This window comes from Pongo abelii, chromosome 19, assembly GCF_028885655.2.
Source record: "Pongo abelii isolate AG06213 chromosome 19, NHGRI_mPonAbe1-v2.0_pri, whole genome shotgun sequence".
NCBI classification, from domain to species: domain Eukaryota; kingdom Metazoa; phylum Chordata; class Mammalia; order Primates; family Hominidae; genus Pongo; species Pongo abelii.
The window spans coordinates 10,478,121-10,494,472 of record NC_072004.2 but is presented as its reverse complement, the minus strand read 5'-3'; the positions used below and the strand labels follow the sequence as shown (position 1 = coordinate 10,494,472).

At 39.3% G+C, this 16,352-nt stretch overlaps 1 protein-coding gene across 1 annotated transcript in view; it reads left to right on the top strand.

The window, feature by feature from the left end:
* The window catches only part of MYH2 (myosin heavy chain 2), a 29,078-nt gene extending 14,702 nt beyond the window's left edge, over nucleotides 1-14,376 (top strand). The window contains exons 18-40 of the mRNA XM_003778740.3: nucleotides 159-246; nucleotides 334-451; nucleotides 1,892-2,015; nucleotides 2,103-2,239; nucleotides 3,622-3,877; nucleotides 5,451-5,693; nucleotides 5,785-5,961; nucleotides 6,044-6,189; nucleotides 6,273-6,363; nucleotides 6,446-6,835; nucleotides 7,646-7,772; nucleotides 8,465-8,583; nucleotides 8,726-8,922; nucleotides 9,655-9,838; nucleotides 9,915-10,080; nucleotides 10,183-10,307; nucleotides 10,466-10,774; nucleotides 10,862-11,065; nucleotides 11,646-11,771; nucleotides 11,864-12,034; nucleotides 12,118-12,222; nucleotides 12,345-12,440; nucleotides 14,092-14,376. Coding sequence (XP_003778788.3) covers nucleotides 159-246; nucleotides 334-451; nucleotides 1,892-2,015; nucleotides 2,103-2,239; nucleotides 3,622-3,877; nucleotides 5,451-5,693; nucleotides 5,785-5,961; nucleotides 6,044-6,189; nucleotides 6,273-6,363; nucleotides 6,446-6,835; nucleotides 7,646-7,772; nucleotides 8,465-8,583; nucleotides 8,726-8,922; nucleotides 9,655-9,838; nucleotides 9,915-10,080; nucleotides 10,183-10,307; nucleotides 10,466-10,774; nucleotides 10,862-11,065; nucleotides 11,646-11,771; nucleotides 11,864-12,034; nucleotides 12,118-12,222; nucleotides 12,345-12,440; nucleotides 14,092-14,244 — 3,852 coding nt within the window. The 3' untranslated portion in view covers nucleotides 14,245-14,376. The remainder of the gene's footprint in view (nucleotides 1-158; nucleotides 247-333; nucleotides 452-1,891; nucleotides 2,016-2,102; nucleotides 2,240-3,621; nucleotides 3,878-5,450; nucleotides 5,694-5,784; nucleotides 5,962-6,043; nucleotides 6,190-6,272; nucleotides 6,364-6,445; nucleotides 6,836-7,645; nucleotides 7,773-8,464; nucleotides 8,584-8,725; nucleotides 8,923-9,654; nucleotides 9,839-9,914; nucleotides 10,081-10,182; nucleotides 10,308-10,465; nucleotides 10,775-10,861; nucleotides 11,066-11,645; nucleotides 11,772-11,863; nucleotides 12,035-12,117; nucleotides 12,223-12,344; nucleotides 12,441-14,091) is intronic.
* Nucleotides 14,377-16,352: the final 1,976 nt, after the last annotated feature.

Sequence of the window (16,352 nt, the reverse complement as noted above, 5' to 3'; positions counted from 1 at the left end):
AAGTGCATCTCAGAAGAAGCATTCAAAGTGTTGCCTTATATGAACACAGTCCATACTGGTCATTCAACTTAGCTATAGATATTGATTTTATAGACACCAATGACTGCTCGTATCCATGTCTGGAGCCTAAAATGACAGGATTTCTCCTGATTTTACAGGAGAATTTGAACAAGCTGATGACCAACCTCAGGAGTACCCATCCTCACTTTGTGAGGTGTATCATCCCCAATGAGACAAAAACTCCTGGTAAGAAGTTCTATAATGAAAGCGCAAAGGATGACTGCCACACCTCCTTTTCAACAGCTCTGCAGTGAAATAAATATGCATTTTTAGGTGCCATGGAGCATGAACTTGTCCTGCACCAGCTGAGGTGTAATGGTGTGCTGGAAGGCATCCGCATCTGTAGGAAAGGATTTCCAAGCAGAATCCTTTATGCAGACTTCAAACAGAGGTCAGTTTCTCCTGATTATGGTGTATTCTGAAGTCTAATATGAACAAGTTTAATGCAAGCAAAACAATTTAGTGAAACATGTGCCTCCACTTGTTAGTTTTGTCACAAAAAGAAGTCAAAAAATTACAAGTCTCAAGTCTCGAACACTTTTGTTTTGAGACAAAGTCTTGCTCTGTCGCCCAGGCTGGAGTGCAATGGCGTGATCTCAGCTCACTGCAACCTCTGCCTCCTGGGTTCGAGTGATTCTCCTGCCTCAGCCTCCCAAGTAGCTGGGACTACAGGCATACGCCACCACGCCCAGCTAATTTTTGCATTTTTAGTACAGATGGGGTTTCACCATGTTGGCCAAGCTAGTCTCGAACTCCTGACCTCAGGTCATCCGACAGCCTCGGCCTCCAAAAGTTATGGGATTACAGGCATGAGCCACCATGCCCAGCCTCAAATACTTTTAAAATATAAATATACAACATTTTAAGCACCTTGTGGAATTTTCATTGGATTTACCAGGCACTTGGCTTAGCTCATAGATGTACACGTTAACTCCAATAATAATTAAGAACGACTTTTTTGAGTGCTTAATATGTTTAGATTATCTTGTTTAATCCTCGCAAAAACACAGTAGAGGTAGGTACTATTAAAACTTTACTTTATAGATGAATAAGCTGAGGCTCAGGGAGATTAAGGTACTTGCCCAAAGTCACAGTTATTAAGTGGTTGAGTTAGAAACTCTTCCATACAAACATAGCTATTCATTTTCTGTCATTTCCTTTGGTATCATCTACGTTCGTCTTTTTCTCTCACATATTAGACTCCCAGGGTTTCCTGGAGGCAGAGAGAACATGTCACAATGACTGTTCCTCAGGTCCCTTTTCTCCTCTAGATAAGCTCATCTTGAGAATCAAAGAAAAGGCAGAGGTGGGGAAGGACTGGGTAGCAGCTGCTAGGAGCTGATCTCTCCCAGGTCTAGGTCAGGTGGCACTGACAGACATCATTCCAGGGCTCAAGATCCAAAGCATGTCTAAGTTTGATTTTAGGTGATTAGGATAGTTCCGAATACCTAAAGTGTACTGTCTACCAAATTCTTCAATGAAAAGTAGCTCTCTTGAATTCAGGGCCTTAAAAAGCAAATGCATCTAGTAAAGATAACACATTACATTTTATTGGTTAGGCACACCATAATGTGCGCCTTTCTTAAGGCAGAACCCTTTCCTAAGAACAGGGTCTGATGAGACAGAAAAGAAAGTTGCAACTGCGAGGGAAAGGCAAATGGAGTAAAAATTGGTTGCCAAAGGGTTGACCATTCAAATAAACAACGTTCTCCTTGTGAACAAAGAATAATTTTTTTTTAAAGCTCTGCTTTAAAAAATGAATCATTTAATGTTTAGCTAGTATTTGTGTCATCAGTAAACTAGTTTTTAAAAGCTATATGTACTTCAACAGATACAAGGTATTAAATGCAAGTGCAATCCCTGAAGGGCAATTCATTGATAGCAAGAAGGCCTCTGAGAAGCTCCTTGCATCCATTGACATTGACCACACCCAGTATAAATTTGGGCACACGAAGGTAATTTTCTGTAAATCCTACCTGATGCTATTCCTGTCCCTTTGAACTTTATTAAAGCTTGTGATCTGCAACTCTTTCCATTCATAGGTCTTTTTCAAAGCTGGTCTTCTGGGGCTCCTAGAGGAGATGCGAGATGACAAGCTGGCCCAGCTGATTACCCGAACCCAGGCCAGGTGCAGAGGGTTCTTGGCAAGAGTGGAGTACCAGAGGATGGTGGAGAGAAGGTATAAAAAATATGTTTATTCACATATTCCGTCTTCAAAAACATATTTGAAATGGCTTACAGTTAAGACTCAGCTTATGATAAGGACACTAAAGAAGAAATGAATAAGAGTCCTATAATGAAGTGGGAATATACATGTACCAGAAAACTTAAGGAAGGAACCATCACCATCTGACTGTATGGGTAAAAACTTGAGAAGTTAGGTAAGAAGTGTGTACTTCTTATTTAACAAGATAAAATACACCAGTGAGTAAGCAGAAGCAAACTTTTGCCCTAGCACTTGTTCCTAATATGAATTTATTGGACAGATCATTAGATAAGTAACATTGACCTGCAAAACAGACAGTATACTCAAGAGTGGTTTTACACAGGCTGTAGAGACAACTTTTTCCCTCTGATCATTTATATTACAAAACTATCATGATTTAAAATATTAGGGGCCATTTATCTGTGAAAGACTTTTTGCAGTAAGTTAACACAATGCATCAGGGAATGTAGCTATTTGGTGATCTAATTTGATGGCAAAGACTATAGAGCCAGGTGTCTCAAAGTACAGGATGTATGTGATCAGGACCATTTCTCCATGTTGAGAAAGGCATTTTACATTGCCACCTATACATCTACACATATACATATGTGTATGCAGATATATAAATAATTTACATGAAGCAAATTTTATTTTTACCACTTGTAATTATGCTAATATTTTCAACTATATTCCATTTCATTAAAAATAATAAATTTTGGTCATGATCCACTATATATATATTTGGGTAATTGTCTATATATGGGGTAATTAGTTGTAAAAATCATTTAGATGAAAACAAAAGTGGTATTAGAGAATAGAATACAAAATTCACACAACATTAACATATAAAGCCAGGGATTTTCTAAGAAATTCTGAGTTTTTAATATCTCATGCCCCACATACCCCTAAAGAGCTGTGTTCCCTCTTCACTGCCCTTAGTGGTGTTTTAGTAGCGATGTTTGAGAAGCACTGATGTACAGCAAGGCTTCTCAGAGGGTGCTCCTTGGACTTGCAACCTCAGCATTTCTTGCAAACTTGTTAAAAGTGACAGTTTTCAGGCTCCATCCTAGATCTTCTGAATCTGAATCTGAATCTATGGAGGTGAGGTTCAGGAGTCAGTATTTTAACAAGCCCTTCAGGTGATTCTTATGCATGCCGAAGTTTGAGAAGCAGTGACATAGAGAAATGAGCGACCTTAGCAAGACCTTGACCATCACCCCAAAACAGAATTTTTTCATCTGCGTGTTTGAAAGCAGAGTAGGAACAAGGTGGAGCAGAACCTCCAACTCTCACTGCCAAGGTTTCATCTCATTGCATCAACCACACAATACAAATTTGCATCAATTAAATTTCAGGGAGGCCGTCTTCTGTATCCAGTACAATATCAGATCCTTCATGAACGTCAAGCACTGGCCCTGGATGAAACTCTTCTTCAAGATCAAGCCTCTGCTGAAGAGTGCAGAAACCGAGAAGGAGATGGCCACCATGAAGGAAGAATTTCAGAAAATTAAAGACGAACTTGCCAAGTCAGAGGCAAAAAGGAAGGAACTGGAAGAAAAGATGGTGACGCTGTTGAAAGAAAAAAATGACTTGCAGCTCCAAGTTCAGGCTGTGAGTTGGAATATCACCCTTGGTATCACTAACCAGGATGCAGGTGCTGGAACTTTGGCCACTGTGGGCCAGGAGTGGGGTAATCGCACGGCAGACACTCATTGGAAGGAAAAGGTTAAAACACTTCAATGGCACGAAAAGGTCCAAACATTCCTCCATTGCCCAATAACACCCAACAAAGCAGCACCAGGGCAGTGAGGTAGAAATAGCCCTCATTTTCCATTGTACACAATTTCATCAAACCACAAGATTTTTGACTTATTTTCTCTTTAAATACAGTCCATAAAAATGATGTTAATATGACACAATCCCAAATAAAATATGAAGGGGAGGATAGCATGGAGAGAGTAATATTTTTCTGAAATTTCCTTGAACTTCTAGATGTCCACGGGTCTTAAATTATAATAGGAACAGCTGACACATGACAGCACTCTCATCAAATTTTACTGAATTATTGTGTGATATTGATCTCAAAAACTCAGACTCCCTCTTTCTAATCTGTCTCCACAGTCAGTGTCCCATCATGTCACATCCACATTGCTGCATCAGCACCAAAGTTGCTCAGCCTACTTCCCAATTCTCTCCTCTTCCATCCAGCCTGCTCACTGCCTTCTCCTGAACCAATCATTTAGAACTGCTTCCATCAACTTAAGACTATAATTTATAAGACTATGTTTTATTTGGAGTGAATTGAATTGATCTACTTATCATAAAGTCATATTTTTCTCTGTTAAGACTGGTGTGTCTGTCAATATTGAGCAGTGTAATAACTCCGAGCAATGTAATAACTCCTACATTACAGAAGGAAAGAGCCCTCCAAATCTATCCTGTATTCTCTTCTGTTATCCCCAGAGACTTATGCACAATCTGTACTAAACCACTGTATTCATTACACAGTTATACACAGCACCCTGCATTCCTTAATGTATTCAAAGGCTGATATGGAGGATTACTGATGAGTATATATTCCAGTGTCTCCTTCATTTCCCGCCTGCCCTGACCCCCTTAATTGGAAACAGCAGGTTGCCAGGAATGTCTTGATTACTTTATGTTTCAACTTGAATTTAGTACATCATAATCAGGAGCATCCTCCAGTACTACAAAAAAAAAACAATCAGTAGCAGCTGTATCTTGAATTTGTCCTGCTAGAATGCTTCCACACAACCCTCCTGCTCTTCTCCACAATAAGTTGATTTCTGCAAAAGCAAACCCTACCCCTCTCTCGAGGTCCAAATCAAATAGCAATTCTTTCATGAAACCATCTCTGATCCAACTTCTCTGATCTGTTATGTCACTAATTGCTTTCTACATTAATGGTAGCTTTTGGGAAATAGGTTTTCTAATCTACTGTAGAATACATTCTTTTAGGGGAACAGAACAACAACTGGTACATTTTGGCTTACCCACATGTGGAAAATGTACACAGTAGGGTGGTTCATGAAACAAAAATTTGTGAAGGAGTAAACAAATGAATATAGGAAATTCAAAAGATCAAATGCAAAAACATACACTCTTATCCATTGTGAAGTATTTCATTCTTTCTTCCCAATTTTGATCTTGTTTCCAACTTAAGGAAGCCGAAGGCTTGGCTGATGCAGAGGAAAGGTGTGACCAGCTGATCAAAACCAAAATCCAGCTAGAGGCCAAAATCAAAGAGGTGACCGAGAGAGCTGAGGATGAGGAAGAGATCAATGCTGAGCTGACAGCCAAGAAGAGGAAATTGGAGGATGAATGTTCAGAACTCAAGAAAGATATTGATGACCTTGAGCTGACACTGGCCAAGGTCGAGAAGGAGAAACATGCCACAGAAAACAAGGTGTCAATCATATTCTACAATACTGTATAGAGGTTCTGCCACCCAACTAAGCTGCTTTATAGCAACTAAGCTGCTTTCTTCACCTTTGTAGGTGAAAAACCTCACAGAAGAGATGGCAGGTCTCGATGAAACCATTGCTAAGCTGACCAAGGAGAAGAAGGCTCTCCAGGAGGCCCACCAGCAGACCCTGGATGACCTGCAGGCAGAGGAGGACAAAGTCAACACCCTGACCAAAGCTAAAATCAAACTTGAACAACAAGTGGACGATGTAAGTCTAGTATCATCAAGGACATTATTTTCTTCTAAGGGAAGATAAGCATTCCTTCTGATTCAACATTATTTATATTTAGCTTGAAGGGTCCTTGGAGCAAGAAAAGAAACTTCGCATGGACCTAGAAAGGGCTAAGAGGAAACTTGAGGGTGACTTGAAGTTGGCCCAAGAGTCCATAATGGACATTGAAAATGAGAAACAGCAACTTGATGAAAAGCTCAAAAAGTAAGTAAGAAAGAATTGTTTATGGATTTGCTTCCAACATTACATACGGACTAAATTGTTGTCCCTTGCTACTTTTCTAAAAGGAAAGAGTTTGAAATCAGCAATCTGCAAAGCAAGATTGAAGATGAACAGGCACTTGGCATTCAATTGCAGAAGAAAATTAAAGAATTGCAAGTAAGTACATGATTTTCATCAGTCTGGCTCGGAGGCAGTTATGACACAAAGAAGCTGAGTTTGTATTTTTCACCATTCCCAGGCCCGCATTGAGGAACTGGAGGAGGAAATCGAGGCAGAGCGGGCCTCCCGGGCCAAAGCAGAGAAGCAGCGCTCTGACCTCTCCCGGGAGCTGGAGGAGATCAGCGAGAGGCTGGAAGAAGCCGGTGGGGCGACTTCAGCCCAGATTGAGATGAACAAGAAGCGGGAGGCTGAGTTCCAGAAAATGCGCAGGGACCTGGAGGAGGCCACCCTACAGCATGAAGCCACGGCGGCCACCCTGAGGAAGAAGCACGCAGATAGTGTGGCCGAGCTTGGGGAGCAGATTGACAACCTGCAGCGAGTGAAGCAGAAGCTGGAGAAGGAGAAGAGTGAGATGAAGATGGAGATCGATGACCTTGCTAGTAATGTAGAAACGGTCTCCAAAGCCAAGGTACTACAAATTCTGGGAAATTGTTATTGACAATAATGCATATGGACACATCATAGTTTGCACAGGGCACTTTTTACACATTAAGTCATTTGTTAACTGCAGTAATTCACGGAAGTAAGCACAAAAAATCAGCATTTTTTATTATTTCAACTTAACAAATAGAGGATCAGAAATTCAAAGAGGCCAAGCACTTTGACCCATCACACCATTAATAAACAACGACACCAGCTTTTGAACATAAGCCATCTGTGTTCTCCAAGTCTCCAGTTATAGAACAAAGGTCTCCAATTATTTCAAGGAAATTGAAATAAGCAAAGTTTCATCGTACATAACGGCAATGAAGTATTTTAGAACACGCTTTTAGAAAATGTACACTATACAATTCTAACAAAATCTTAAAATTAGAATATAACCTTAACATTTTCATATTAATATTGAACAGAGCTTCATGATTAGCTTTCATTAAATATAAGAAAAATCAGCCAGGTGTGGTGGCGCACGCCTGTAGTCCCAGCTATTCAGGAGGCTGAGGCAGGAGAATCGCTTAAACCCGGGAGGCGGAGGTTGCAGTGAGTCGAGATCACGCCACTGCACTCCAGCCTGGGGACAGAGCAAGACTCTGTCTCAAAAAAAAAGAAAAAAAAAGAAAAATTTTTATGCATTACATTACATATAAGATAATTTGGTTTATTTTCCATATTAAGATAAATATTGTATTTTTTATTTTGGGGAGAAGTTACAGCCACTGCAAAGGTGATTATTATTCACTTAAAAGGTCTCTGTTTTCTTCTTTTACTTTTTCTTCTATAGGGAAACCTAGAGAAAATGTGCCGGACTCTGGAGGACCAACTGAGTGAACTGAAATCAAAGGAAGAGGAGCAGCAGCGGCTGATCAATGACCTGACTGCGCAGAGGGGGCGCCTGCAGACTGAATCTGGTAACTCTCCCCTCTTCTGTGCAGCTTCAGGGTGGAGAGGATGTGATTAAGAACAACGGACTGATTTGGTGACGTGGGAGCCTAATAAAGGCAGCTGAGAACATGTCTGATTCACTGAACAGCTCAGACACCTGACCTATGTGCAAGGTCATCTTGGGACAATGCTGGAGATAAAGGTTTCAATAGGACAAAATCAAGCTCTGTTCCAGAACGGCCTTGAGTATTTGCTCATTGCGAGGATGCTGGGATTAGTGGTTACTCCAGCATGAGTTCAGGGCTTCTCTTTCAGGCCAAGTTTCTCTTTATTTATATGAGGGTCAACTAACTTCCAGAATGGTGCAATGAATATCCCAGTCTCTCAAAAGTCCTATGGAATGGGGACTCTGTACAATTAGACATTTTAGACTACTCATTTGACAGTCCTCACCAGGTTTTGCACAATATCATATAATTCTGAAAGAATTAGTTATGGAAAGGACAAAAGGAATTTAAGCTGTATTTATTCATTCCGATTGATCTGAAACTTTCACCATAAAAACTGAAAACCTGCATTGAGCATGAAGATGTCAGTATAGAATTCAACCATCTGAGCACTCAATTTGGGAAAATAAGAGTCAAAATTTCTTTCTAACATGGGCTTGCAGAATATTGCTTTTCACTTAAAAAGTGGTGCCATTTCTTTTGTCCATCAGGTGAATTTTCACGCCAGCTCGATGAAAAGGAAGCTCTGGTGTCTCAGTTATCAAGAGGCAAACAAGCCTTTACTCAACAGATTGAAGAATTAAAGAGGCAACTTGAAGAGGAGATAAAAGTAATTATGATTCTAAGACTGATTTTTTCCCTCATGAGCTGATTCTACACGGAGCCTGTTATACCAGCTTTCAAAAGGTTTTGAAAGTTAAGAGTTAAATATTTAAATATCCAGTAAAATGAAGGTGTAACTGTCTCCATAGGCCAAGAACGCCCTGGCGCATGCCTTGCAGTCTTCCCGCCACGACTGTGACCTGCTGCGGGAACAGTATGAGGAGGAGCAGGAATCCAAGGCCGAGCTGCAGAGGGCACTGTCCAAGGCCAACACCGAGGTTGCCCAGTGGAGGACCAAATATGAGACGGACGCCATCCAGCGCACAGAGGAGCTGGAGGAGGCCAAGTATGTGCACAGATATGAGAGAATGAGCAGAAAACTTTGCATATTGAATCAGAAAGACATCACCTTTGAAGATTCAGTGAATTAGTCCACAAATGCTCATTAATCTGCTTTTATGTGCGAGTCACAATCAGGCCCTGAGAATAAGACATGAATAAATCAAATATGGTCCCTGCCTTATGATCCTAAAATCTAGTTAAGAAAACAAAGAAGAGCAAATAATTACACTGATAATTAGAGGCCTCATTGCTGTTTGTCAAGCACAATGAGCTCATCGCTGCATCAGGGGCTTGTACCTGCTGTTCTCTCTGTCTGAAATACTCTCTCCACAGACTTCCCTTTGGCTCACTCTGACGTCTTTTAGCTCTTGACTCAAACATCTCTTCATGGAGGCCTTCACTGAATATCTAGAGTAGTTGCCCACCATTTACTCTATTTTATTTTGCTTCATTGCACTTGTATCTGTAAGGTATTATTACGGATGTTCTGATTTGCTTATTGTTTACCTCTCTCACTTGTTTGTGATCTTCATGAAGCAGAGATCTTTTTTGTCTTGGTCACTGCTGCGTAGCCAGTGTCTGGTTCATAAAAGGGGCTCATCGATATTTGTTGAAAGAATGAAAGGTGGCTGGGCAGCATTAATGTGAAGTTTCTAATACTCTTCAGTGTGTGTGGTAATAGCTCATAATTCATATTATGGTTCACTTCTCTCTGAAAACATGTATAATATTCAAGGAAGAAGCTGGCCCAGCGGCTGCAGGCGGCTGAGGAACATGTAGAAGCTGTGAACGCCAAATGTGCTTCCCTTGAAAAGACGAAGCAGAGGCTGCAGAATGAGGTCGAGGACCTCATGCTTGACGTGGAGAGGACAAATGCCGCCTGTGCCGCCCTTGACAAAAAGCAAAGGAACTTCGATAAGGTAATTCCTCCAGCATCTTCTGCTCTTTACTCTACTCTTTTGTCTTTACAGCAGGTAACAGGTCTTGGTTTTTCAGATCCTGGCAGAATGGAAACAGAAATGTGAGGAAACGCATGCTGAGCTTGAGGCCTCCCAGAAGGAGGCCCGTTCCCTTGGCACTGAGCTGTTCAAGATAAAGAATGCCTATGAGGAATCTTTGGATCAGCTAGAAACCCTGAAGCGAGAGAACAAAAACTTACAGCGTGAGTCCCTATCATATTCAATAATATTCATAACTTGGAAGAATCTCTCCCTTACGTCACATGTTTAACCAAATCCCTACCTGTCTTTTACTCAAACAACAGAGGAGATTTCTGACCTCACGGAGCAGATTGCAGAAGGAGGGAAACGTATCCATGAACTGGAGAAAATAAAGAAACAAGTGGAACAAGAAAAGTGTGAACTTCAGGCTGCTTTAGAAGAAGCAGAGGTACATGTAAAATTGTGCGTTATAAAAAAATTTGGAAAATAATTAGGTACATCTGCATAGAGTGAAGAAAAAGACACATAGCACAAAATTATTGCTGTGCAGAAAAACTTCATAAAGCTTTTGGTTCCTTGCTAATGTCACCTCTTGCTGTCATTAAGGCATCTCTTGAACACGAAGAGGGAAAGATCCTGCGCATCCAGCTTGAGTTGAACCAAGTCAAGTCTGAGGTCGATAGGAAAATTGCTGAAAAAGATGAGGAAATTGACCAGCTGAAGAGAAACCACATTAGAATCGTGGAGTCCATGCAGAGCACGCTGGATGCTGAGATCAGGAGCAGGAATGATGCCATTAGGCTCAAGAAGAAGATGGAGGGAGACCTCAATGAAATGGAAATCCAGCTGAACCACGCCAACCGCATGGCTGCTGAGGCCCTGAGAAACTACAGGAACACCCAAGGCATCCTCAAGGTAAATATGTCCAAGACATGGTCCCAGGACAATTGGGGTGCCTGCAACCCTGAGAACATGGTGTCTCAATGACGGTTTGTTCCACAGGATACCCAGATCCACCTGGATGATGCTCTTCGGAGCCAGGAGGACCTGAAGGAGCAGCTGGCTATGGTGGAGCGCAGAGCCAACCTGCTGCAGGCTGAGATTGAGGAGCTGCGGGCCACTCTGGAACAGACAGAGAGGAGCAGGAAAATCGCAGAACAGGAGCTCCTGGATGCCAGTGAGCGTGTTCAGCTCCTGCACACCCAGGTGGGATTCAGCACAAAGAACTCTCCTTAGTAAATTTTATATGTCCCAGAATAGATAAGCCTGAGTTTTCATAAGACAGCTAGACCTAATATGTCTATCAAATTTTCTTTTCAAATAATACAGAATAGTAATTCTGCATTATTGAGAAATCTTTCACTGTTTTGCTTTGAAAAACTACTGTTGATTTGCTTCGTATAATATTCTAAGGCTGCCCCGTATTCTATTGTGTTAATATCTTTATTGGCCCTCATTATCAATATTCACATTTCATTCTGGAGAAATGGAATGTTATGAGAAAGTCCATTATACTTTTATCCCTGTGAATGGTCTATTGGTAAATGATAATTATAAAATTATAGAGCTATTTGGTCTGCTTGTGACCTATACACTTGAAGATGCTGAATATTCTATAACATTTCTATTTTATTTAATCATACTACATAACACAATCCTTTAATTCTTTAATATTAAAAGGCATTTTTTGACTTGCAAATTTTTATCTGAATTTTTTTCAAGAAGTGGTTACCAATAAATACTTTGGTAACACAATTTTTTAAACGTACAAATTCTTTTTAAACAGAACACCAGCCTGATCAACACCAAGAAGAAGCTGGAGACAGATATTTCCCAAATGCAAGGAGAGATGGAGGACATTCTCCAGGAAGCCCGCAATGCAGAAGAAAAGGCCAAGAAGGCCATCACTGATGTGAGTGGCAGGCACACTTGTCCACTGATTTAGCAGTAAGATTTCCTGACATCTACAACTTTCTTGGTTTTCTTGATTTATTTGCTATTTAGGCTGCCATGATGGCTGAGGAGCTGAAGAAGGAGCAGGACACCAGCGCCCACCTTGAGCGGATGAAGAAGAACATGGAGCAGACCGTGAAGGACCTGCAGCTCCGTCTGGATGAGGCTGAGCAGCTGGCCCTGAAGGGTGGGAAGAAGCAGATCCAGAAACTGGAGGCCAGGGTGGGTCTCCCAATATCTGTCTATTTCCATCTTCTTTCAGTGCCTTATTGGATCAAAGTTCTTAAAAGCCTACTTATTTGCAGGTACGGGAGCTGGAAGGAGAGGTTGAGAGTGAGCAAAAGCGTAATGCTGAGGCTGTCAAAGGTCTGCGCAAACATGAGAGGCGAGTGAAGGAACTCACTTACCAGGTACGGCCAGTAGTTTTTAGCAGCTAAGCACTGGTCGAAGTCTATGTGAAATACTCATATGCAATGATGCAATAGTCATGTGCTTTAGTAATTAAGGTCCTGGACTTTTTATAATCTTTCAGACGGAAGAAGATAGAAAGAATATTCTCAGGCTTCAAGATTTGGTAGATAAACTTCAGGCAAAAGTGAAATCTTATAAGAGACAAGCTGAGGAGGCTGTAAGTATTTTTAAGATCGAAGTCCTCAAATTAAGCTAATAAATAATTACTACCTCTTGTAGTAAACAAGCTGTTTGCTTTATAGACTACTGCGTGTGTATTTAACATTTGTTTTTGTACAATAATTATTGTGTATCATTTGTAATATCAGTAGCTTCATTTTAAAAGTAAACTTTCAATCCACCAAGAAACCTGAAAAAAATTAAAAGCAGAAATAATACAGGCCATATTCTCTGGCCACAGTATGACAGAGTTGTAAAGTGATGACAAAATATAAGCAAAAATTCTTGGGTACTTAAATATTAAAAAAACTAACTTTCTTAAATAATTCTTGGTTTAAAGTAAAAATAAAAACATAATTACTAAATAATTATTAATTGTAAGTAAAATCACAAGGAAGATGCTACTTTCACAAACCTACAGAATGTAGTCAAAGCTGTGCTTGGAGGCTTAATTCATTGCTTTAAATGCTTTCATTATGAACCAAAAGTAAAAATAAACAGACAGTCCAATAAAGAAATTATAAATAATAATAAAATAGTAGAAGTAAGAAGTACTGTTAAAAATAAAAGTAGAAATTGGTGAATTAGAGTATAGTATTTTCTATTTGATAAATTCAGTAATATTTGTAACTTCTGGGGAATTAATAAAATAAATGTATTATAACTAGTTTAATCAAGGAAAATAAGAGAAAAAATACAAACAACATTAGAAATGCGAAAGGGAATAAGCTATACACATAGAGGATTATTTTTTAATATAAAACACATCTATCAATAAAGTTGAAACCCTGAAAAAAATTGATGATTTTTCTAGGAGAATATAAATGACCAAGTTGGCTGAATTACTTCTGGAAATGGACCCAAGTCCAGATAGGCCTTTCAAAATTTCAAGGAACAGATAATCCCCCAGCTATGTAGCTGTTCAAGAGCATGGGAAAAGATGGAAAGCTGTCCAGTTCATTTTAAGAAGCTCACATAACCGTCATACCAAAGCCTGCCCAAGAGAGGACAGAGGGAGAAAAACTAAAGGCAATTTTACTCATAAAGACAGTTACAGCAAAGATAAATTACTAAGCAGTAAAAGTCTTACTTTATTAAAGGAATTGTCTTCCAGTGATTAAATAAGGTTAATTCTTACAACGTAAAGATTACCTAATATTAGGTTATCTGTCAACAGAATCATTATATCCAATGCAGGAGAAAAAAAGTAACCATTGTGAAATGTGCCAAAATGATACATGACAAAATCCAATATTTATTTCAATTTTTAAAAACTTAATAAATTCATTCTTAATATGATAAAAAAATCTAACTCAAGGGAAAATCATCATCTTACAGCAAGCATTAACAACTATGACTTTAATATTCTTGCCTTCCTCTCTAAGCTTATATTTTTCTTCTTATTCTACTTGTGGTACATATATTTTATGTGTTTTGGTTGCCAAAACAGGAATGTGAGATATGTGTATATATATATATATATATATATATATATATATATGACACCAATAAACAAATCTTAAAATTAATTTCAATGATAAGCCCTAGATGTTGCTTCTCCATAGATGCCAAGTCCTTTCTTCTATTAGGTCTAAAGAGTCTAGAAAGATGCAAGTATGAGTTCCTTACAATTCCATTTTTATTCTCAGGAGGAACAATCCAACACCAATCTAACTAAATTCCGCAAGCTCCAGCATGAGCTGGAGGAGGCCGAGGAACGGGCTGACATTGCTGAGTCCCAGGTCAACAAACTGCGGGTGAAGAGCCGGGAGGTTCACACAAAAGTCATAAGTGAAGAGTGATCATGTCCTGATGCCATGGAATGACTGAAGACAGGCACAAAATGTGACATCTTTGGTCATTTCCCTCTGTAATTATTGTGTATTCTACCCTGTTGCAAAGGAAATAAAGCATAGGGTAGTTTGCAAACAATATCCTTAGACTGGTCTTGTCTTTTCTCTTTCCTGAAGCCATGTCAAAGTTTGAATAGTCACAGAGTTGTCAAACAATCACATTCAATTGGCGACTTTTTGGGGGGTCTACAGCAACACTTTAAGGCTGTAAAGATGTCACTTATCCAGAAACACTGTTCTAATGAACAGAAATATGGAAGTCCATTTTATTTCTTTCTAACCTTTCCTGATATCTGAGTACAGTAAAATCTTAGAAAGCTCCTGCTTCCCCTAACATAAACCTTTATCAGGATAGTACTAGCTATATTATCATATAGGGGATTCAAACTGAATTGTATCATTAATTCTCTTTGTTGAATAACTGTTATCACGAATATAAATACAAAATGTTCTTAATTAGCCCATGGATATTTACATTATCAATTCCAATGTACCATATGCCCACAGTACGTGCACTGGGTAGTGGGTTTAACATGACCTTGTTCTTCATGAAGCAAGTTTCAAAATTAAATTAAATAGACTCTTCTCCCTATGAAAACTATAGGGTGTCTATCAAATCTGGAGACATAGAGAATATTATTTTACATGTCATAACGCAGTATCCATGAGCTATTAGCCTACGTTTCCAATCTTTATGGTCTCCTGTGTAATCATATAAAGAGCCAAAATAAATCACAAAAAGTGTCAAGAAAATATGATCTCAAAGTAGGTTATTCAAATGTATATTCAACACACATAATGATGGGTATGAGTTTGGTACAAAAAGTAGATATCATAGCAATCTGGACCACTCAGAGACGTTTTCCTAAAGGATCAAGATTTTTAAACTGGATGCAGCTAAGATGCATAGCCAAAAATATAACCTTCCTCGACAGAATAAAGGAAGAGCTAAATGGTAACTTCCCATCAAATAGAAAGCAAGAGTATCTTGGTCTAAATGGCACTGTGTGAAAATGATGTAAATTAGACATGGTAGTTTAACAGGTAAGTTGGATTCACACTGTCGCACTGGCCTTAGAAAGGGTGTGGAATTGCTCTTCTCGCTGCATAAGCCCCTCTTTCACTTTGTTCCTGTATCACCTGGAATTGCTTAAGTGCTTTATAACATGGCAGTAATAAACAAAAACAATATCTTACTTCCTACTCATTGAAAAGTTTATCCAGAGCAAGACAAAAGGTTGTCTGAAGATTCCCATCAAATCCTATCGAGAGCATTATTAAAATGTTCTGTCTTCCTGAAAATCATTTCCCACATTTTGCAGGTGCCTAGTAAAGAAACAGACATGTAAGAAAGTAAAATTAGGTACCTGTGGTAACAAAGCAGGCTAATAGATGGCTAGGAAAGGCCCTCTCAGACACACATCCCTGCAATACCCTTCCTGATGGCTTTAATCTACCCCAGGTACAAGAGTGTCACAAGTGAGTACGCTGGACCGCAAGTCAGATGACTAGAGTCTAAGCTGCTGTGTGGTTTGTGGAGATTCTCTTCTATTTTTTGGATCTCAGTTGCTTTATTAGTAAAATGAGGAAGATGAATTAGATGATCCCTTATGGTAATAAAACTATGTGACCTTTACAACTAGTATATCCAGATATCTCCTTTCATAAGGCAAGCTATAGCCATTAAATCAATTGAGATGTAAGAACAATAATACAGATGTGGGCGCAAAACCAGGTATATTAAGCAATTGTTGTCCCAGTCCTAGCCAGACAATGCTGACAGAGAGACACGAGGCCACAAAGACAGTGAAATAAACTTTTTTAAAAAATTAAAATTAAAATAGAAAACAATGTTCAGGTATTGTTTGTAAGCAAAATATTAAATATATCCCATGGACAGCTGATAGAGGAAAAATCATCGATGCTGCATATTTAGACAGAAAAATGCCCTGTTTCCAATATTTTCTTAGGTTGAGTTTCATAGAGGAAACAAGATTTCACAAGCAACTTGGGCACCAAAAAAAATGAGAGAAGCAGGACATCTCTGTTTGGCAAGG